We start from the raw sequence: 23,671 nt of genomic DNA, 5'->3' as shown, positions 1-23,671 counted from the left end.
AGCGGGAGTTAGAAGATTATTATAATAATCCAGGCAGGCAGGAAGTGATGGGGACTTGAAAAAGAATGATAGTCATAGAGATACTGAAATGGTATCAAATTCTAGACATATTGTGAAGGTAAAACTAGCAGGACTTTCAGGTGGATTAGATGTGGTGTATGAGAAGACAAGATAAGACCGAAGATTTTTTTTTTTAAGACTTTATTTATTTATTCATGAGAGACAGAGAGAGAGAGAGAGGCAGAGGGAGAAGCAGGGAGCCCGATGTGGGACTCGATCCCAGGACCCTGGGATCATGACCTGAGCCGAAGGCAGACGCTTAACCATCTGAGCCACCCAGGCGCCCAAGACCGAAGATTTTTGAGCAATGGAGATAACCAGCTCCTGGGAAGACTGAGACATGAGTAGATTTGCATGGGGAAAAGAAGGGAGGGAGGGAAGATGAAAAATTGCTCTTAGAGACGAATTTAAGATGACTTTTAAATATTCACTTCTAAAATTAGATAGACTAGAATAATTCAAGGGAAAGGTTGAGGCCTTGGCATTATTTCAGGGCCTGAAACATGAGATCCCCAAAGAAGTGAGTGGAAATGGAACTGAGAGGAGTTTCAGGACCAAGCCTTGGAATATCCAACACCGGAACGGGCTGATCTGATTGTTGTGCAGCTGCTCAGATGTTTCATGCTGTCATCCCCCCAACCAAAATACCAGCTCCCTGAGGCTACAGCCCAGTCTTTCTATTCCCCACTGCGCGCTGTGCCCACAGTGAGGGCTCAATAAACAGTTGGTGTATGAATGAATAAATGAATGTACCAGGCAATGTTCAGAAGGGTCACCAAGATAAAGGAAGAAAAAGTACAGGAGGACCATACCAGATATATTTCTCCAGTCCCCATCACTCACTCCTTTCTCCCCAGGGGAGAAAGAATGACTTACCTGCTTGATGAACTTGGGAAAGGAAATTGAGACCGAGAGGCTCAGCAGACTCTGGGCTCTTACATCTTATCAAGACTGCCGGCTGGGGGCTAGGAGAGGGAGAGGGGGTGATATATTACACCCCTCTCCAAATCCCAATGCATTGTTCTGTAGTCTTTTATGACTGGTTTCTTTCGCAGCGGGAGTGGGAGAGGGAGAAGCAGGCTTCCCGCGGAGCAGGGAGCCGGATGCGGGGCTCGATCCCAGGACCCCGGGATCATGACCTGAGCCGAAGGCAGACGCTTAACGACTGAGCCACCCAGGCGCCCCCCCTTCATTCGTTTTTATGGCCAAATATTATCCCATTGTATGGATATACCACCTTTTGTTTAGGCATTTGTCAGCTGATAGACATTTGGATTGTTTCCACCTTTGGCTATTAGGAAGAATGCTACTGCAAACACGCATGCGCAAGCTTCTGTGTGGGCAAATGTTTCATTTCTTGTGGTTATATGCCTAGCTGTACAATTGCTAGACCACATGGTATCTCCATGTTTAACTTGTTGAAGAATCTCCAGACTGTTTTTCGAGGGAGGTGCACCATTTTACATTCCCACTAGTAGTGTATGAGGGTTCTGATTTCTCCACATTTGTTATTATCTGATTATAGTTGTACTACTGGGTGTGAAGTGGTATCTCAGGTTTTGGTTTGCATTTTGCTGATAGATAACAATGTTAAGAATCTTTTGCCATGCTATTGGCCATTTATATATTTTCCTTTATTCCTTTCCCCACCACATACAGACTGGTTTGAATCCTACTTGTATTGGTTGACCTTACATTTTTAACATTAACTTGAGGCTTTAAGTCAAACATGATAGTTCTTATCCTCCCAAACACAAAGACTTTAAAAGAAATGTACCACTTCATCCCATCTTAACTGTTATCTAGTATTTTATTCCAACTTTATTTTTTATACAGGTTTATTGATAACATTATCTTATGAAATCAGTGCTCACTTAGTAACCTGAGTAAACACTCACACTTGCCAATTACATGTTTACCATTGCTCACTACGTCTCACTCTTTCCTTCTGAGTTTGATTTCCTTCTTTCTAGAGGACATGCTCATGTACTTTTTTCAGTGGGGCCTTATGAGTGATAAATTACATTTCTTCAATTTTCAAAAAATTCTATTATTCTTGGATGGTAGTTTCTTGTGTGTAGATTCTAATTGACAGTTACTTTGCTTTAATATTTTGCAATGTGATTCCACTGATTTCTGAATTATATTATTACTGTTGTTGGTGTAATTATTATTTCTCTAGGTAATTTGTCTTTTTTCTCTGGCTGCATTTAAGATTTTGTGTGTGTGTGTTTTGTCTGACTTTCATTTTTACTTCTGGTCTAGATGTCTATTTTTATTTATTCTGCTCAAGTTTCATTATTTTCCTTAGATATGAAGAGTCACAATTTTAGTCAAATTGGAAAAATTCTCCACTGCTACCTTTTCAAACTTTATCTGTTCTTCATTTTATCTCTTCTTTCCTTCTGGCCTCCTATTGATTATAGGTTGGCCCACTTCCTTCCTCCTCATTTCTTTCCTTCTTTCATTTTTCCATCTCTATCAGTTTTCACTGCTTTCTGAGTATCTACCACAGATTTAGCTTCCCAGTCTCTTTTCAGCTCCCTAATGGGCTATTCAATCACTTTTAGCTTTTTCTTTCTTTTTTTTTTTTTTTTAAGATCTATTTATTTATTTCTTTGGAGGGGGGAGAGGAAGAGGGAGAGAGATTCCCAAGCAGACTCCATGCTGAGTGCAGAGCCTGACTCAGGGCTCAATCCCATGACCCTGAGACCATGACCCTGAGACCATGACCTGAACCGAAACCAAGAGTCAGAAGCTTAACCAACTGTGCCACCCCCCCCAACCCGTGCCCTACTTTTGCCTTTTCTAGAACTTATATTTGTGTCTATAAAACTTGCCTGGTCTTTTCCAATAGTACATTATTTCTAGGGTTTCGATTCTTTCTGTTGTGTCTTTGATCATTTTGAACATACTAATTTTATACCTTTCAGATTGTGATTTAGTTATTTCAATTTCCTAGAGTTCTGTATTCCTGATTTTTGTCACTCATAGTAGATTGATTCCATATGAGTTCAATACGTTTTGAGGAACCCATCTTTAGTGTGAGTTCTTTTTCTCTGACAATCTTTTTCCAAGTGGAAAAGTTGTTTAGTTGTGCCAGGCAGAAGTATCAAAGGCTTAGACCAATTTTTTATGTTATTTTTTCAGTTGAGAAAGACAACTAAATGAAAAGATAGAACGAATGCCCAGGAAACTGGATCTAAGGTAAACATGTAGAAAGCGGACAGGTAGAGAGTTTTGAGCAGAGGAGTGACATGATTTACTTACATTTCTAACAAGATTACTCTGGCTACTCTGCTGAGAATAGATTGTAAGGGGGACAAGGGGTAGAAGCAGGATACTAGTTAGAAGGTATTACAATAATAGAGAGGCAAAAGTGGCTTGGACCAGGGTAGTAGGAATGACTTGGTAAGAAATGATCAGATTATGAATATACTTTTCTAACACTTTTTATTGTGAAATGCACTAAAAATACATAAAGTACATGAAACACAAGTATACAGCATAACAGTAATTATACAGTAAACACCTATGTAGCCACCACACAGGTCAATAAATAGAACACCACCGGGACCCCAGAAGTCTCCCATATAAATCCCTTACCAAACACAAACTTCTCTCCCTTGAAAATGACCTGCCTTTTATAATGATTATGTCTTTGCTTTTCTTTCCTGTTTTTAAACTTTATGTAAGTAGGATTATACAGTGTGTAATTTTGTGTCTTGCCTTTTCTTACCCAGCATTGTTTGTGAGATTCGTCCATATTGCATGGAGCTATATTAGGGTTCTTTGCAATCACACCAGAATATTGGATTGTCTGAAAATGGCTTGCGGTATTTATCTATTCTATTGCTGATAGACACTTGGGTTGTTTCCAGTTTTGAACTATCATGAATGTCCTTTGAATATTATTGTCTACATCTCCGGGAGCACCTGCATGTGTCTTGCTCTAATGTGCATCCAGGAGTGGAAGTGCTAAGTCATAGAGTATGATATCTTCAACTTCACTAGATAATGCCAACCTGTTTCCCAAAGTAGTTGTAACAGTTTATCCTGCCTCAGCACTGTTTGATGATTCCAGTTGCTCTAGAACTTTAACACTCAGTATCTCAGTTGTTTTAATTTTAGACATTCTGATGTAATATTATATTCCATTTTAATTTTCAATTCCCTGATTATTTATGTGATTGGTCACATTTTTGTATGTTCTTGGTAATCTGAGTATCTTTGGGGATGTGCCCGCTCAAGTCTTTTACCCATTTTTCTATCAAGTTGCCTGTCTTTTTTTTCTATTTGCACTTTAAAAAATTTTTTTAATTTAATCCTATATTGGCTATATGTATAGCAAATACCTTTCCCCATTCTGTGCCTTGTATTTCACTCTATGGTGTCTTTTGATGAAGATTTTAATTTTAATGTTGTAGAATGTACTGATATTTTCTTCTAGTTGTTTTTTTATATCTTGGGGGGAAAAAAAAAACTTCCCTACCATGAGATCAGGTAGTTTCTTATGTAACCTTCTAGAAGATATAGGAGAAAGTAGTCTCCTATATTACCTTCTATATTTATTTTTGCCTTTCACAGTAGGCCTTTAATCCACCAGGAATTGATTTTTTTACTAGTAGAGTGATGAAGGGGTCCCATTTCTTTCTCTCTTTTCCTTATCTGTCACCACCTATGTCTATCTCCTGAGATTTACTCATTTTTCCTAGCCTCACTTATTATAAAGTACATCCTTTCCCAACTGATGTATCACGCAACCTCAATCATTCATCAAGTGTTTGTATATATGGGGATTTGTTTCTGGGCTCTCCACCATGCTCCATTGTCTATTGTCTATCCCTACTTCCATACCACACTGACACCATTACTACAGCTCTGTGTTAGCTTTGATGTCTCATAGAACAAGCCCTCCAACCTTCTCCTTCATCTTCAACAGTGCCTTGGCCATCTTTAGCCCTTCCTACTTCCGTATAAAATTTTTTAAAGATTTATTTACTTTAGAGAGAGAAAACAAGAGAGTGAGAGCAGAGGAAGGGGTAGAGGGAGAGGGACAGAATCTCAAGCAGACACCCCACTGAGCACAGAGCCCAAGGCAGGGCTCAATCTCATGACCCCAAGATCATGACCTGAGCTGAAACCAAGAGTCTCACACTCAACTGACTGAGCCACCCAAATGCCCCTTCTATATAAATTTTAGAATCAACTTGTTAAGTTCCACAAAAAGTTGGGATTTAATCAGGATTATATTTATTCCATAAATCAGTCTGGGGAGAATTATCATCTTAACCAGTCTGTGAGCTTAGTATAGCTCTCATTTTAGATATGTCCTTTTTAATACCAGTATGATTTTATTTTCTTTGAAAAAGACTTACATATCTTTTATGAGATTTAGTCCTAAACATAATATTTTATGCCATTTAAAATTATATCTTTAAAACATTTATCATCTGGTTTTGCTGGGAAATAAAATGATCAATATTTAAAAATTGATTTTGGTATCCAGTAACCTTACCAAACTCTCCAATTAGTTCTAATATCTTATCTTAGACTCTATTGGAGTTTCTGATTATCTCCAAATAATGACAGTTTGTTTCTTATTTTGCAGTCCTTAGAACTTCCCTTTCTTTTTCTTATTTATTGAGCTGGCTAGGGTCTTTAGTAAAGCACTAACTCCAAAGGTTTCATTGAATTGATTGAATTTGGGTTTCGTATTTTGAAGGCACAACCAGCAGGATTTGCTGACTAATTATAATTAAGCTCTGAGAGAAAGAGAGGAATCAAGGTTGAGTTCAAGGTTTTTGGCCTGAACAACTAGAAGAATGACATTATCATTTACTGCAGGCAAGGCCAGAGATTTGTTGATCATATAGTGCTGGTCATTAAATGAAGAAAGATAAAAACTGGCTTATACTTATTGGTAATGATCTCTCTAACAGACTTCAGCCTGGTTTTCCAGTTCTGAAATAATTCAATCCAGGAAGGATTTAAACATATGCAAATGCTCTCAATAGGGTTTGTCTTGTGACTTCCTGTTCAACCACTGCCCTCTACAGGTGGTTTGTCTGAATATGAGCTATATACTCATTAAAATCTGAACTGAGAGAGAGAGAGAGAGAAAACTTTTCCCTCTAGCCTCAGTCTTTCCTATTTTATCACACACACACACACACACACACACACACACACACCTATCTTGTTTTGCAATCTTTCCCAAGTCAAATAATTAAAAGAGAACCTCTCTCACCCAGGAAACTTGGACCCTGCAAGTAGATTGTCTGGAAAGATGTCCTAGAAAGGCCAGCCGCATTTCTGTGGTGTTAACCTAAAAACAATGAAGAAAAATGAAGGGGTGACTCCTGCCGAAGAGATCCTGAGTCCTACAAAAAGGCCTCACTGTCCCAGCTACAAGGCCAATTTGACCATCCTTTATCACATGGCTCTCAGGGCACTGGTAAAGCCTTGGGTGTTCTTGAACAAAGAACCAAAACTCTAATAATCCTTCGGATTGTTGAAGTCACATTAACCTACCCACCCAGTTCCCTGATGTTTATTCAACACACATGTAGGGTATCTCATTGGGGTAAGAGTGATAAGCCAACTGCCTCTCCCCTCTCTCATCTCTCACCTGCCACTCAATTACAAGAATGTAAGCTCCAAAAAGGCAGTGACATTGTCCTGTAAACCTCTCTGTCCTCATTGTCCAAAACGATGCCTGTCAAATAATAGACATACAATATTTTTTGGAATTGGCATTTTAAAGGTTTTTTTTAAATTATCTAAAAGAGTTAAATTTTCATTTATCGTAACTGAAAATCAATATTTAAATTGATTGAATTTATTGATTTAAATTTATTAAATCCAAATTTTAAATGTTTAAAATTGATGAGTCAATTAATAGCATTGTTACCACCTAGAGTTAAAAACTGCCTCTAGGGAGTGGAACTCTAAGGAAAGGAATGCTGTTTTTTAAATACAATCTTTACCACTTTCACTTTTGGGTTATTTGCAGTTGCCTTGATGATTTTCTAATTCACAGGTTTAAATTATACATATTCCCGACATCCTAATACAACTACTCATTTTTGTGTATGACTTGCCTTCTTCATCAATATATACATGTATCTGTATTAGTATGATTGCCTGCAATCACAGACAACTTATTGTCTGACTAATTATAGTCAACTTACTTTCACTTAACCTACTGTTTCAACTATCATAGACGGCGTTCCGTTCTGTGTTTCTACAGTCTTCGTCATTACCATGTTAATGTCTGCATGATATTACAACCTGTCATAGTAACATAATTTAACTAAATACCCTAAAGTGAACCATTCAGGGTTGTTTCCATTTTTCCATTGAAAATAATGCAGCAATCAGGTTGTTTGTTCTTTGAGTCATATGGTTGAATCACACTCTGGGGTTCCGCCTACAGGTCCCTGAGTCAGATTAGGGACTGAGGACGACCAACGAGCGCCAGCGTCACCCCGCCCCCGGGGCGGGTCCTGGGCGGGGCCGCGTACGTCCCCGTCCCGCGTTGCGTTACCGACGTCCCGCCCACCTGAGCCTGGCGTGCGGCGCGCGGACAGCCGCTGCAGCGCCGGCGGATGGTTCGGGCCCCGGGAGCGCGAAGTCCGGCGCATCGGCTATGGCTCTCTGGGCTGTTGCCGAGCTCTGGGCGCTGAACCCGCTGCGCGCTCTGTGGCTCACGCTGACCGCCGCCTTCCTGCTGACCCTGCTGCTGCAGCTAGTGCCGCCCGGCCTGCTCCCGGGCTGCGCGCTTTTCCAGGACCTGATCCGCTATGGGAAAACCAAGCGTGAGGGGCCGTCGCGCCCGGCCGCCTGCCGGGTCTTTGATGTCCCCAAGAGGTAACCGCGCCCCGGCTCGAGCCCGGGAAGCCGAGGCGCGGAGAGCCCGGGGCGCCCGGCTCGGGCAGCCGGCAGGGGGCAGCAGAGGCGGGGCGCGGGGCCGGCGCGGCCCGGGCCCGGGAGGCCCTGACGGGTCTCCCGGGCGCGGCGCTGCCTCGGCGGGGCGGCCGGGCACTGCCGCGTCCGCGTCGTGGCCCAGGGGTTGGAATACCCCGAGGGCCCGCGGACACCGAGGATGCTGAGCCGCGCGTGAACGTGAACTTGTGGCCGCACGGAGTCTTTACCTCGGGGAAAGTGGCAGCGCTTCCGAATGTAGGCCTGGTCCCCAGGCGTCAGGTTAAAGCCTTTTGGTCCCAAATTATCCTTTTTCCCCCTCCCCTGCACTCTAGGGCTCATAATCTAACTTGAGGTCACCCGCTTGCAGACATGAAGGCAGGCCGGCCCTTCGCTCCTCTGTTTTCCCATTTGTCTCTCCGACCCTCGAAGTCAGAACGAGGGGCGAGCCGCTGGTCACCGGGTCGCCACCTCCTTCGTCTGCACCGACCCTCCTAACTAGCACCTTGGCGGGTACCCCTGGAGAAAGTGGCCCAAGAGTGCACATTTTTGGCAGGCCTGACCCCGAAGCTTTGACTTTCAACAGGTTTCATAACCAAGTTCAATGAAAGATTAAATCGTTAGGGCTTAAGTAGGATTCTTTCAGAAATTGTAAAGACTTGTTATAGTTTGCTTTTGTTTGGGGGTTTTTATTTTTTTACTTTGAATTCAGAACATAGCTGGGAAGAGTCAGCCAAACACTTCTAGAGGGTAGGAAAATAGCAGTGGCTTTTCTGTGTTTAAGGTGCATCTAAAGTTGACATTTAGAAAGGAACCTGGAGGAACGTGGTAAGGTTTCAAATGTATTAAAACACCAGGGTTATCGCTTGAACCTCAGAGACCGTGAGTGTCCCAGGTCCACAGACAAGAATGCGGCTGAGTGTAACTTGGCTTCTGAAACGTGGAAACCCGCCCCCCCAACACTTTTGTCTGTTGGAGAAAGATTCATCAGGTGTTAACCCTGAGAAGGAAGAACTAGGTCATTCACAGGAAGAGGAAAGGGAATGAGGCCCTGGGAAGAGGTAGAAGTATTTAAGACAAATTAGTCAAACCCCCTATTTATTAGAGCCTCTTTTTAAGCAAAAATTATCCATCCTATTTTTAATCAAGTTTGATTGCAATACGCCCTTTTTCTGCTTTATAGCAATGGCATTCTCAGATTATCTTTTAATGTTATAAAGTGAAGAAAAAATATTTCTTACTGTGAATTCTAACAATTTGTTTTCTGAATTTTGAAAAAGGTATTGATGTCCCTAGATTAAAGGACACATTTCAAATCATTCCCTGCACTCAGCCGATTCTCTGGCTCCCATTCCCCAGCTGTTAGTGCTTAAGCATGTGATTATATGACAGCTAAGACACAGATTTGGTACCTTTCCTTTATTCATTACTACTTTTTGGGCTTGTAATTTCTCCCATAATTCTCCCATACACCTTTTTCTTCTTCCAGAATTCTAGAGTAGAACCTCCCATGATGCCCAAGTGATGTTCTGTTTTGTTTTTTTTCTAAATTTAGACCATTTCTTTTAGTATTGGAAGAAGATACAGCAAGTCCAGGCCAAGAAAGAAGAACAAATATGCTTAGATACTATATTTAAATATTTTTCCTTGTGCAAAATCCAATCGTACTCTTAAAAGTGAAAATAAGCCTGTAATTTTTACACATAGAGGCAGCTGTAAATCACATTTCTGCATCTAAAATGGTGCTTAAGTAATTTTGTTTGGAGTTGTTTTTTTCTAAGGAGGCAGGAATAAAACCTTAAATCAGCTCATGGCATGTTCCATTCCATTACCGCTGCTGGGTAGGGTTTTTTCCTAAATTAAGGTGATGGTACTTTTCTTATTTTCCTTTTGGCTCATAGATTATTGATTTCCTAGAAAATCTGAATAAATAGGTGATGTCCAACATGAGTCACAATGCTCTTGACTTGTGTAATGTGTATAGAAGTACTTCTGCTTCTGGATTTCAAAATGGTATCAAAGCATTGCAATTGAATTGAGTTCTGGAAGCAAAGAGCCATCCAGACTTTTCTCCAGGGGTTCAGCAGTCCTAACCAGGGGTCCAGAGGACCTATGGACAGAATTCAGGGCAAACCTGGGTTAGAAAAAATTACATCTTCATTTCACTAACCTCTAGCCAAAATTCAGCATTTTCCTAATGATGAATGTAATCAACGAACCACAGTAGAATTAGCAATACTTGCAATATTGTGACAGGTTTTTTTTTTTTTAATGTCACATTAAAAATATTGAAGAGACATCAAAACATTTTCATCACCACAAGAATAAATCCCTAGATCTTGTTATTTGTTGCAGTAATTAAGCACATATATTACTATATCACAAATTTCTTTTTTTAGTAGTTGTGTTACCTATATTTCAATATAATTGGTTTCCTTGGTAATCCCTATGTCTTTTATGATTGAAGTAACATTTTGAGAAGTGGCCAGTAGCCTTCACCAGACTGCCAATGGAGTCCATGGAAGAAAAATGTTAAGAACCCTTGCTCTAGACTATAAACTGGCCATAAGTTTACATTTGTCTTGTTTTTTACCATATCCCTGGTTCAGTGCCTGACAAATAATAAAGTCCTTGACCACTGTGTTTTGAATTAATTTTAAGAGAAAGAGGGTTTAGGTTTAGTTGGTTTGTTGATTAACTTAACTGCTTAACCAGTGTTTATATAGAGTACTTAGGTGCCAAGAGCTTTTGTTCTTATAAGACGGGCAGTAAATATGTAAACAGATCTTACAAAACAAGATGATTTTGGGTGGTACTAAGTGCTTCAGAGGAAATCCAGCAGGATTACTTGATCATGAGCAAAATGGGGTGGCCGTGACAGTGACAGTGACAACACTGGAGAGGACCAGCAGGGAGGGGTGGGGCCATGGTGGAGATGGGATTTTATTCTGAGTGTATGGAAAGCCATTGATGGCTTTAGGATGGGGAAGGAGGCATGGCATGATGAGATTCACGTTTTGTAAAGATGACTAGCCACTGTGGAGAAGACTGAATAAGAGGCTGTTATGATGGTCCAGGCAAAAGGCCGTGGTATGGCTTAGAATGCTCCCATAGTAACACCTCCCTGTCATAGAGGTGGTGATGATATTAAAGCACCTAGCACAGGCCGGGCACCTAGTCAGAACTCAGAAAACATTAGTTCACTTCCTTGGTTAGCCCCATAACTCCCCTAATGGGGCCTTGGCTCCATTCCAGCTATCAGCAAATATGTATTATTAGATCCTGCCTCCTGGCTCAAAATCATCCAGTGGCTTCCAACTCACAGAAAGAGCCCACAGACCCTGTATGGTTTTGTTCCCAGCACCTCACTGACTGTGTGTCCTATAGTTAGCCCCCCATGTGGTGCCAGTCCAGTTTTATAGGCCTCTCTGCTAGTCTTCTTTCCCACCTCAGGGCCTTTGCACTGCCTGTTCCCTCTATCTGGAAAGCTCTTCCCCCATATAGCCGCATACATGGTTTATGTCCTTACTTCTATAATTTTACTCAAATATTACCTTCTCAATGAGGTATTGCCTATCCACCCTGTTTAAAAGTATAATTCTACCACCCCCCATATTTCTTCTTCTCTTCCTGGCTTTTGTTTTCTCAGGAACAGTTATCGCCTGCTGGCATGCTATAAATTTTACTTTTGTGTGTGAGTGTGAGTGTAAGTGCCATGAGGGCTGGAATTATCTGTTGTTTTCTGTATCCCTAGAACAGTCCCTAACTTCTAATTAGCACTGAAATACTTATTAAAGGAGTGCTTGCTTGGTGCCAAGTCCTGTGTTTCCGTAAGGATCACCTTATCCCTCTTCCCACAGGCTTGGGAAACAGTGCTACAATTAAGCAAAGTGCCAAGGGAGGAAAAAGAGGGAGAATGTCTAAAACAAAAAGAGTGGAGTTCTTAGATCTGTTGTTTGAGGCTAAAGCTGGGTCTTTTTAAAAAGCAAGAGATTTATAGAGTAGAAGATGTTTCTCACAGAGGGAAATCAGGCAAGCCAAACAAGAGATAGAATGCACAGAATGTAGGAATAAGAACAGCAGTTTGCCTGTGAATCAGAAACAGCAGGGCACAAGGAGGGCATAGCAAAATGTGGCTTAGCAGCTCATACCAAATCCATTTGGGTGGCTGGTTGACTTTAAGCTTGGTATAAATTGGCGCGTGTAACATAGAGACAGAAAAGTTCAGGTTCAGGCAGGTCTAGGTTGCATGAATTAGAAGTGCCACGGCGTAGGGACATCTGGGTGGCTGTTGGTTAAGGGTCCGAATATTGTTCTCAGCTCAGGTCTTGGTCTTGGGGTCGTGAGTTCAAGCCTTGTGTTGGGCTCCATGCTGGGCTTTAAAAAAAAAAGTTTTTGTTTTTTTTTTAATTTAAAAAGGAAGTACTGCAGTGTGATTTTAATTTCAGAGTCATCCAGGCTGAGTCTGGAGCTAAATGCTGCCACTTACTGTGTGACCTTGGATACGTAACTTAACATCTGAGCCTTCGTTTTCTCATCTGCCCCGTGAAGATAACCAAATAAACTTTACAGGATTGTTTCTGCCTACTTACCAGAGGGATTTCTTTTTAACTTTAAAAAGAGTGAAATGAACGAGCAATGCTTTGTGTATGTGTGTGTCTGGTAAAATATACATGACATAACACCTAACATTTGATCCTCTTCAGGTGTACAGTTCGTTAGTGTTGAATACATTCACGTTGTTGTGCAGCCATCACCACTGTCCATTTCCAGAACTTTCCCATTAGCCAGAAGGATTTTAAAACAGAAGCTATTTAAGTCACTCTTTACAAATGGCCCCCCATCACACTGAATAAAAGCCAGTGTCCTTGTCACACAGTTGTCCTTTATTGTTCCTCAGAGCCTTTGCGGTTGTCATTACCTCTGCCTAGAAAATTCTTTCCACTAGAAGTTCACTGGGATTATTCATTCTAGCCAAATATCCACTTCTAGAGAGACCATCCTTGACTACGCATCCAAATGGCCTCCCCTCTGCACCCCTTCTGTCCCCCTAACCCAATATTAGGCTAGGTAACTATAGGTTCATTTGTTGACCATATGCTGAAAGGTAAACATCAAGGCAGAGACCTGGTCTGTTTGCTCCATGCTGAGTTCCCAGATCCTAGAACACTGCCCAGCACATTCTAAGCTCTCAAGTATTTGTGAAGAAAGGAAGTAGGTAGAGCGGCTGGTCCAGAAGATGCTTTTCAAAAGTCGGCCCCTCCCCTTTGTGTGGAAGCCTTCAAAGCAAGGTCCTGCTGACATTCTGTTCTGCTCCTGCAGCTCGCACCATACCTGGGCTCAGTTCTAGGAAGTGTGTCTTAAGAAAGACCCTGGAAGGCAACCAAAAACCAGTGGCCAGGTGGGGGAGGGAGCATTGGAAGTGACACAGGTGAACTTTTGAGGAAACTAAGCTCTTAAGCCCGGAGAAGATCGCAATCAGGAACAACAGGCTCGCTCAGCAAGGGCAGATCTAGTGATAGAATTTGTAACAGTAGTTGGAAGAATTAAGTGGGTTGCTCTGGAATGATCAGATTAGATCAGTATTTGTCAGACTGGGTTGTGGGCATCGTCTGGGGAGGGGAGGGGTAAACTAAATTCTGATACAAACATCTGGATCATCTGGAGAAGAATCCCTGAGCTCGATTTACTTTGTTGTGACGAGGAAGAAGCTTAATACAAAGTGATGTGTTGAAGACCAGGGAGGACTCCCTGCAGAGTCAGAAAGATTTTGAATTGATTTAAATAAAGAAAACTAGGAGAAGAATAGGTAAAGGGACCTCAAAAGAACCTGTGTTAGGCCTTTGTGCCGTAGTAGGTGATTTCATTTCAGTAAACCAGCATCCTCTTTCACATTAAAGTAACCTTGCTAATTTCAACGTCCATTGGCTCTGGTTTTATTTGGATTTTGTTTATAACTGTTGATTGCAAAATAGGCACTGTACTTGATGAGAGGTGTAACCATCAGGCGTTGATCCCTCGTTTTATGAGTTAAAATTTGTCATGTTATTATAAAAGTAATTTAGGTCAACACAATTTAGGAAAACACTGAATCAGAAGACCTTTAAGGTTTCTGGCAGCCCTGAGAGCTTGTGGTTTTGCAAATCTTTTGTAACAGTTGGATGGCTATTGCAGCAACATTGCTCAGGATTTAGAAATCTTTCACACATTTGGCTTCTGTTGGCACAATCTAGGTTCTTTTTGCCAGGGTCTGGTGCCCCCTCTGTTGGAACTTGAGCCAATCCTGTTACCCAGAGATAAGAGAGATTGCTAATTGACCCTCTATCCACGTTTAACAAGATCAATCACGTTCTTGTTAACCTCCGGAGGCCTCTTTTTCCTGAGTTAACAGGTCCCATCATCTGAAAGGAGATTTGTAAAAGTCTGAACGCCTGCAGGGTTCAGGTTCTATTAAAAAACAAAACTATACTTTGGGAAAGGGGGAAAGAGGCTCTGGAGCCTCAAAGTAGTCTTCCTGCATAATGCTTTCAAGTGGACCTCCCCTGATGATTGCTTAACTGGTTTAACCTTGCAGGTATTTTTCTCACTTCTACATCATCTCAGTGCTGTGGAATGGCTTCCTGCTTTGGCACCTTACTCAGTCTCTGTTCCTGGGAGTGCCTTTTCCAAATTGGCTTCATGGTCTGCTCAGTATTCTCGGGGCTGCCCAGTTCCAAGGTACGACTCCACTGGCTAGTTAACCGTTTCGTCCTGTTCCTGCCTTTCCTGCCTGCAGGGAGCTGTTCCTGGTATTTCACAGCCACCCCTAGGCTCCTCCTCTGTGGGCCCAGGAAGTAGAGGGTGAGGGCAAAAAAAGAGTTCTGCATGGTTCCTAGCCCGGTGGCCACTGGGATGTCTCCATGTCCCTCACTGAGATCCCAGCAGACCGCGAGTCAGCTCTTCCGTCCCTGCCTTCCCAGCAAGTGCTATGCTGTGTACGAGACTGGCTGTTCTCCCTCTGATATTTTTAGTCCTATCGATAAATTTATACAGAAATCTTTACACTTCAGTGGAAGAGCTCTTAGGATCCGTCAGGTTTGCCTTGAAACATTTGTCATTTCTCTAGTTGAACCAAAATAATGTCTCAGAACCCCAGAAATATAATAGAAAATTACTCTTGATCACCAGTTAAAAATGTTTGTTATACTGTAAGCGTTAGTTGTATAATAAAATTGACTCTAAATAGTTGTTGACCACATGATTATAAAATAGCCTTTAAATTCACCTCACTCTACCTCGCATAAAGGATATATGGAACAATTTTAGAAATCAGGAATTGAAGGTGAAAACCATAAGGTGGCCTCAATGTCAAGGGAGAAGGTGAGGGCAGAATTAGAAACAGACTGTACTGGTGCTGTCTCTGTCCTTTGTTCCAGCAGCCAAACCACTGGCTCCAAGGGAGCAATCCTTTTCTGTATAACCAGAGGAACTCGCAAAAGATGACAGCCAGAGGGAAGACCTATGCAGATCCTATTTGGGAGGGGTGGAGACCTCAGCAGATCCATTTTCACCCATTAAAACTTCATCTCTCCCTTTGTTTACTGTGGGGCTAGCTGGGGTTCTGGAATTTGGAAGGTTGGTTGTGAGGAGTTTTATTCGTATATTTGTTTTAACCCTTTCCTCAAGAGTTAAAACTAGGATTTACTGTATTTAAAATAGAAAAAGAGCCAAAGCTATTCTGTACTACTAGAAGTCTGGATAGGGCTTACCCTTGTTGGGGGGGGGAGGGGGAGGCAGTGCCTGGAGCAGAGACAAAGGAGTGCTGGTTGTGTTCTGTTTCTTCATCTGGGTGCTGAGTATATGGGTGGAATAGGATGGTTTAGTTTGTAAAAATTTGTTAAACTGTATCCTTATTATATTCTTAGGATGTGTGTGTGTGTATGTGTGTGTGTATGTGCGACGTTCATTTAAAAAACATTTGGTGTTGGGGTACCTGGGGGGCTCAGTCATTAAGTGTCTGCCTTTGGTTCAGGTCATGATCCCAGGGTCCTGGGATCGAGCCCCGCATCGGGCTCCCTGCTCCACGGGAAGCCTGCTTCTCTCTCTCCCTCTGCCACTCCCCCTGCTTGTATTCCCTCTCTCGCTGTGTCTCTCTCTGTCAAAATAATAAATAAAAATCTATTTTAAAAAAACAAAAACAAACATTTGGTGTTATGTCATCTTAAAAACGAGCATTTCTTCCAAATTTTTTTGGCAGAAGGGTGAGAGGCAGGTAGAAAGACAGATCTCAAGGCTCACGGTCCCCTGAAAGTATAATTTTCTTTTTGTTGTTGTTGTTTTTTTGAATATGGAGAGAAATGCATAATTCCCTCTGTCTCTGTTCCTGTCCCCTTTTCTGCCTGTCCGGGTACCTGTGTCTCGTCTCCCCTGACCCAGGGATCCCACCAGGTGGGGTTGTTAGAGGTCATCGGGCATTCTTCCTGACCATCTGCCTCTGGCTGTTAGTGCCAGGAACCAGAGATCCACAGACATCAGGTTCTGAGTGCACCGACTCCTTCACAGTGACATTCATGTAACCAGAAGGCTTTCACATGACGAAGGAGAGTCCAGAGACCTGAGTTTGTCACTAGTCAAATTCCTTACCTTCACTTGGCCCACTTCCTCCTGACTAAAAAAGTGTTAGGCTAGATGATTTTTAGGGCCCTCTCCTAGCTCTATTCTTATATAATACTCTGTCGAACAGCAGGAAAAAAAAATATAACTTTGCATTAATCCCAGAAAGAGAGATGCTAACATGTTGCATTCTGAATTATAGGGGGTGAGCTGGCGCTGTCGGCATTCTTAGTATTAGTATTTCTGTGGCTACACAGCTTGCGGAGGCTCTTCGAATGCTTCTATGTCAGTGTCTTCTCCAATGCTGTGATTCACGTCGTGCAGTACTGTTTTGGACTTGTCTACTATGTCCTCACCGGCCTAACTGTGCTGAGCCAAGTGCCCATGGACGGCAGGAATGGTGAGTGGTCCCTGGGGTCTGGTCGCTGAGTCACTGGGCAAAGCACTCCACCGAGCCTGGCGGAAGTGTGAAAGTAGACCTGCCCAGCCCACTTCGCGTTTGAAGAGTTTGAACTCTCCTGGCCATTAGAAAAAGTCAACATGCTCATGGGTATATACAGTAACTATTACAAAATTGCTCAAACCTGAAAGACACCAACATAAGCACTAACGCCCGTGGTAAAGATAGTAAAAGTCCCCGGTGTTCAGGAGGCTTGGTGTAAGGACGATGAATTGGGATGTGGCTCTCCCTTGGTGGGATTGAAGTCTGTGAACTCATGCAGAGTTAACTCTGGAAAGAAAGAGGGAGCATGGTCAAGAGTTGGACAGGAAGCAGGGGAACACCCAAGAACAGGAGAAAGGGTCAGCAAAGACAGTTGCTCCACCAAAGGCTCAGTCTCCCCGGGGTGCGTGTGTGGGAGGGGAAGGGTGATGCAGGATTAAATCTCAGAAACCCCGAGGAGGGAGGGGTGGCCTGGGCCAGCAGTGAACAGTTGTGATTGGAAGAGGGAGTAGAGAGCCATTTTGTTGCCATTTAGTTCTTAGGATGATTCCGATTATAACAAAGCTTTTCTTCAAGGGAGGCAGCCTGAGGGGAGAGGACAAAAGAGTACTGTGATTAGTCAGAATTGTGTCTGAACATTTCTGAGCTCCCACTAGCCAGGAAGAGGGAAGCAAAATCATGACCTTTGTTTATGAGGAGGAAATGAAGTGTGTTTTGGGGAGGGTGGGGGGGAAGGGAGGCTGGAGATCTAACACATAGGACTATCATTTTTGTAAAAACAATACGTGCTTATTACACAGAACTCAAGTCATTTGGGGTGACTGACATTAGGAGGCTAATTTCACCCTGGACCTTCAGTGTCCATCTGCCCAGACACTGTAGGGCAGACCACTCGTGACTGTTTTCTCTCAGTCCAAGTCTTCGTGTTTCCTATCCATCCGTATAAATAGAGACCAAAGTCTAGATGTTTCCCTTACTCGCTGAGTGAGCTTTCTCCTCAGGTTTGATTTCAGCATCAGAATAGCCCCTTGAATGTCCTCTCTCTGTTGCTATAGTATAACCCAAGGCCTCTATGGCTTGAGGAATGACTTTAGAGTACGATTTAGTAATGATCTTTCTTAATCCATGAATTATTTATTGGCTCCAACCACTCAGCTAGCATCTCTCCATCTGATTCCACTGAATTTAATCAAGTCAATGTTTCCTCCCTGAGCTTTCTGCTGTGGCATTCATGTGCAGCCCATATCAAGGTTTGAACTGTTATTTGTGGTGAGCAGTACTAGAATTTCCACCCAAAGGAGCTTTCCAGAACACGCGGCTAACCCACTAGCTTTCAGTCTGTTGGCCTCTGTTGACATTACATTATCTCTTCCGGAGCTTCGTCTGCTAGCTCGACCCCAGCTTCTGCCCTCCCTCCCATATAAAGAGTCAAGAAAAGGCAGCTGAGACACCCACAAAAATCACTTTCTAGACACTCCTTTCTGAAGCTGTCTTCTGTTTCACCTACTTGTCTTTCAAGAGGTCATATGCAGGCATTTGGGACAATATGGGTAGAACTGGTTTCAGGAATTCGTTGAGAGAACACACTGGGGCATTTGCCAGCTGCGGAGTCTGATAGGAATAGCCTGGGCTTGGGAGTTGGGGGGCCTGAGTCTGAATTCCGGCTTACTTAACCACCCTGAACCTCAGAACCTCAGAACCATGTGTAATCAGGGATGCATCCCGATTTCAGAGGGTTCTTGTGAAAAGGAAGAGAAAGAATGTCTGTAAGCTGCCCAGACCTTCTCGTCTCCTCATCTTCAAAGTCTAGAGGGTCTTCCTCCAGCCAGTCTCCATTACACTGTTGTATTTTATTTTCTCCAGAGTGCCCTCTCTACCTGAACTTGTCTTGGTTATCTATTTGCCGACTAGTTTCTGTCTGTCCCTTGCCACTGGAACGTGGGGTCCTGAGGACTGAGATCTTGCCTTATTTACTCACTGCTTTATCCCTTGTGCCAGATGCCAGGCTCAGTAGACACTCAGTCAGTAATTAATGAATAAACAAAGAGTTAAAAACTACACAGATTGGACTCTCAGCCTTCTACCTGCCTCCCTTTTCCTGCATTATAATTCCAACTTAACTCTTAGGAATCTTTCCCTCATAGGTACTTTCTCTGATTCAGTAGGGTGACTTGGCAGCGATGGGAACTCTCCAACACTTGCTTCAGTTTTTAATCCTAAAATGACTTGCTCTTATAATGATTTGATGTATAATGACTGCTCTTATGACTTGCTCCAATTTAAAACTATTTTTCATATTTTGTTTATTTTTAATCTGTAAGAATATAACCTTTTCATTAAATGGCTAAGTCTAATAAACATTAAGAGTCTATAGTAAACTGTTTATATAGGGCAAGTTTTTAAACGAAATTAACACAGGTAGACATTGGTGGACTCTCATTAGTCATTAGCTGTCATCACCTGAGTCCTACCTCCAGGTGCCCATACGGAATCGCATGATTCTTGGTTCTCTTACCTGAATCAACTCTGTAGGGGCGGTCTCTGGGCTCCAGACCCTCAGGCTCTTCCCCACAGTCAATCCGCAGTCAATGGACAGCTTTGTTTCTTCAGTCAAGTTCCTAACTAGCCTGACTGCTTCCTGCTGATCATAAGGAAGTCCTTAATTTGCTTTTCTGATGCCAGTCCTCGGAAGACCTGCGTTCTTCCTGTCTTCTTGGTAGCTGGAGAAGAAAGAGGAAGATGATACTTTGAGTGTTTCTACTTCTGAACTAAATCTAACATGGTTCTCTACTCAGAAAGGGATACCGTTTGTGTTTTCATCTTGTAGTTTATGTTTTTTCTCTTTTGAGAAGCCCCACCGCGAGCCTTTACCTCCATGGGCTTTCTTCATTGGCTGGAGCCAGTCAAGTCAGTGTTCTGGATGCAGGGTCTCCCCTGAATGGCTTAGGGTGGCGGCTCAGGGTGAGATTCCTTTGAAAGTGTTTTCCTGGGGCGCCTGGGTGGCTCAGTTGTTAAGCGACTGCCTTCAGCTCAGGTCATGATCCCAGGGTCCTGGGATCAAGCCCCGCATCAGGCTCCCTGCTCGGCGGGAAGCCTGCTTCTCCCTCTCCCACTCCCCCTGCTTGTGTTCCCTCTCTCGCTGTGTCTCTCTCTGTCAAATAAATAAATAAAACCTTTAAAAAAAAAAAGAAAGAAAGTGTTTTCCTGACAGTGGACTGTAAGAAAGAAGACATAAAACTGGGCTTAGAAATAGAAATGCAAAGCGGCCTCACCGCACAAGGGTGCATCACAAGAGAAGGAGACAGAGTTGACCTCTGTGCTTGAAGCATTTGAAGCGGGAGCAGGAGAATGTGTCCATGTGGCACTCTCTGTCAGGGGCCACTGAAGCTGCCCCTGGCTGAGGAGCATACCCCTTCACCCACAGGACAGTGCTCTCCCCTCCGGACTTGGTAAATTATGTCAGGATAATTTTCTAGTCATGAGGAACAGAATAAGTGGATAATTGTGTTCTGCTAACTGTATGATTCTACTAACTGTATCATGCCCTGAGCCTCTGAAATTTTGCAGGCTTGCTAATAAGCTAATTCTTTTTTTCTGTAGTCTATGTGATAGGGAAAAATCTCTTGATGCAAGCTCGGTGGTTCCATATCCTCGGAATGCTGATGTTTATCTGGTCATCTGTCCATCAGTACAAGTGCCATGTCATTCTCGGCAATCTCAGGAAAAATAAAGCAGGTGAGAGGCCTTTCAGAGCCACTGCATGTAGATTTTAACCCTCAGAAGTTAGTTGTCCCTCTTCCTTTATTTTTTTCCCCTCCTGCCCTAAATTAATTGACTCCTCTATCAAATGCTCATTTTTGACAAGACACCTCTCTGGGTCTTGCTCTTCCCCTTTGTAAAATGATAGCATTATGCTCAAAGATTTCCCCGGCCCCATCTAGCCCTGACACTCTGTGACTATTCTGTGCCCACATCTGGGGGCCTGCACGGCAGATACGTGCCTAACCAGCACGTGAGCATTCATATCACTGTGCTGAGTTAGCGTCATTCTAGCCACGGCAAAAAAAAAAAAAAGCCTTGACTTTTTAGTTAGCTTGTGTTGACTTATCACAGGTACAGTTTTTATTAGGTTTTTAGAAATATTAAAAATGGAATAATACTATTCAACATTTATCAAGTACTTATTCTGTGCTGGGCCCTGTTCCCGGTGCTTTACATATAGCCTCACAGTGCTTACTTGAGGTGGGGACAATCTTATCCTCCCTTTACAAATGAGGAAACTGAGGCACAGAGATGGTAAGCAACTTTTCTAAAGTTCCACAGCATGTAAGTGGTAGAGTCAGGATTTGAACTCACACAGTCTGACTCTGCAGTCTGAGCTCTCAATGACTAGCTTGGAGGCCTGGTAGAGAAACAGGCTTTGCTCTGTGCTTATTTTCAGTTGATAGTGTAACCTAAGCATGTAACTTTTTAATACATAGTAGGTTGACAATGGAAGTGTGACAGGAAGTGGGTTTGCACACAGGTCGGCAATCCTCTTTTTATTTTTATTTATTTATTTTTTTAAAGATTTTATTTATTTGAGAGAGAATGAGAGAGAGCACATGAGAGGGGGAGGGTCAGAGGGAGAAGCAGACTCCCTGCAGAGCAGGGAGCCCGATGCGGGACTCGATCCAGGGACTCCAGGATCATGACCTGAGCCGAAGGCAGTCGCTTAACCAACTGAGCCACCCAGGTGCCCGGCAACCCTCTTTTTAAATAACCTGGGGCCTGAGGTGGTAAACTCTCTTTCCACAACTTCATTTGTTCAGGAAGTCTTCTGTGTCTGTTTCAGGAGTGGTCATTCACTGTAACCACCGAATCCCTTTTGGAGACTGGTTTGAATACGTTTCTTCCCCAAACTACTTAGCAGAGCTGATGATCTACATTTCCATGGCTGTCACCTTTGGATTCCACAACTTAACTTGGTGGCTAGTGGTGACATATGTTTTCTTCAGCCAGGCCCTGTCTGCTTTCCTCAGCCACAAATTCTATAAAAGCAAATTTGTCTCCTATCCAAAGCATAGGAAAGCTTTCCTACCGTTCCTGTTTTAAGATAACCTTAGTCATCAAGCATGCAAACCAGGTGACAGGTTCAATTCCTCAGGACAACAAAGTCTAGGGACCAAAGCACGGTTTCTGCAGAACTGTTTGAAACTCTGTGTTCCGTTTTTACACCCAAAAGTCTTCACTGAATGAGCAAAGCAAGACCCCTCAAGAAACTGAATCTTCAAAAAAGAAATCCTTCTGGCAGGCCTGGGAGTACTGTGTCTGCCTTCCGAGATGCTTTATAAAACCAACCAACTGCTAACAAGTAGATGAGACTTCTCCAAGCTGCCTCACAAGCAAACTAACCAAGAATATATAAACGGCTTCACACATGCACGTACCTCCCCAGAGGAAGAGATGAGACCATCTGTGGCTTTTTGTCAGGGACAAATGAGCTGGACTACATAAAAAGCAATATAGTAGGTGCTCAGTAACTGTTGCATTTCAGTAAAAGCAGAAGAGCTTTTGAAAATAACAATATATAATTTCACACCAACAGATGTAGGGGAAAATGAGTTTGTTGGAGATAGTTTATTCTTTCACATACAGCCACAAAGATTTCCGGTTATGTAACCAGCAAGAGTGGTTTCCACTCAAATCATAGGAAACCTCTTTTATTTAAGACTTTTTTTGACATGTCTTTCAAGGAAGTACCTTAAAAGTAATCTGAAAGCATCTGAAAATAAAATATTTTTACATTTATGTGTAAAGAGCCTTCATGAATGGACTGACCTTCGCTGCAGATGGGCTAGTGCTATAGCCTCTTTCATACGGAGTTACTCCACTGGATTAAGGTTTGCCGGAGTTTAACTATTGAACTATTTTAATAAAGTGAATCTGGAGATTTTTAGGAATAAAGTTTACACTAAAACAGTTTATGTTCAAGAAAATAGCCATGATTAAATCAAAGGGAAATAAATGCATGGCTTAAAAGAAAAACAAGAACTTGAAAAGTAACACTACAACCTGAGCAACGCTGTAAAAACTGCACATTTGTGCAGCGTAAGATTTACTAGCTTAGTGACTGAGGTATTAACTTGATGGCTTTTGTGCAGGTGTCATAATCTACTAGCTACTGAAGTTTGGCACTAACAGGTACCTTGCTATGGGAGGAAGAACCTCATCATTAATCAGACGCATAATCAAATGCAGTCTAGGAACGTCCTCCCACCCTCATCCCTGGAGTAGTAAAACAAAGCTGTTAGACTGAGATTCTGCTTCATCTAAACTTTCAATATAGGCATATGAAAGCACATTCTAAAGTTTTTAATTCTGTAACTTTTTCTCTCCCATCCATCAAATACCACTTCAATCATTTGCTCAGTCCATTCCAAAAATGACATTTATTTCATTTATCATTTAGGTGCGCCATCCTCAGGACCAGGACTCAGGAACAAAACTTTCCACAGGGGAAAATATAAAGCATATTGCAGTTTGGTCTTAATTTCCACACAAATGGCACGAATAATTTTTAATAACAAACTATTTGGGGAAAAAATGTATTTTGCTTTAGCATGTCATTTCATACCAAGTTAGTCTAGGAATTTGAATGATGTTCTGGAA

The 23,671-nt window shown here is 42.4% G+C and overlaps 1 protein-coding gene across 1 annotated transcript; it reads left to right on the top strand.

Moving 5' to 3' along the window:
- The first annotated feature begins 7,614 nt into the window (after window positions 1–7,614).
- On the top strand, window positions 7,615–22,984 carry SRD5A3 (steroid 5 alpha-reductase 3). The gene is made up of 5 exons (XM_081812363.1): window positions 7,615–7,932; window positions 14,561–14,703; window positions 16,781–16,978; window positions 20,621–20,755; window positions 21,855–22,984. The coding sequence occupies exons 1-5, from the start codon at window positions 7,712–7,714 to the stop codon at window positions 22,112–22,114; spliced, it is 957 nt and encodes a 318-aa protein (XP_081668489.1). The 5' UTR covers window positions 7,615–7,711; the 3' UTR covers window positions 22,115–22,984.
- Window positions 22,985–23,671: the final 687 nt, after the last annotated feature.

The sequence above is a fragment of the Leptonychotes weddellii genome, chromosome 2 (assembly GCF_054177405.1).
Source record: "Leptonychotes weddellii isolate Sample4059 chromosome 2, ASM5417740v2, whole genome shotgun sequence".
Taxonomy (NCBI): domain Eukaryota; kingdom Metazoa; phylum Chordata; class Mammalia; order Carnivora; family Phocidae; genus Leptonychotes; species Leptonychotes weddellii.
Note: the sequence above shows the minus strand (reverse complement) of the source record. Positions and strands in the feature narration are given on the sequence as shown.

What these genes read in the sequence shown, in the direction of transcription:
- SRD5A3 (XM_081812363.1), top strand. Translation starts at nt 7,712, where the DNA reads ATGGCTCTCTGGGCTGTTGCCGAGCTCTGGGCGCTGAACCCGCTGCGC. An exon ending in GTCTTTGATGTCCCCAAGAG is followed by an intron (nt 7,933 to 14,560) that starts GTAACCGCGCCC and finishes TTAACCTTGCAG; the next exon opens with GTATTTTTCTCACTTCTACA. An exon ending in GCCCATGGACGGCAGGAATG is followed by an intron (nt 16,979 to 20,620) that starts GTGAGTGGTCCC and finishes TTTTTTCTGTAG; the next exon opens with TCTATGTGATAGGGAAAAAT.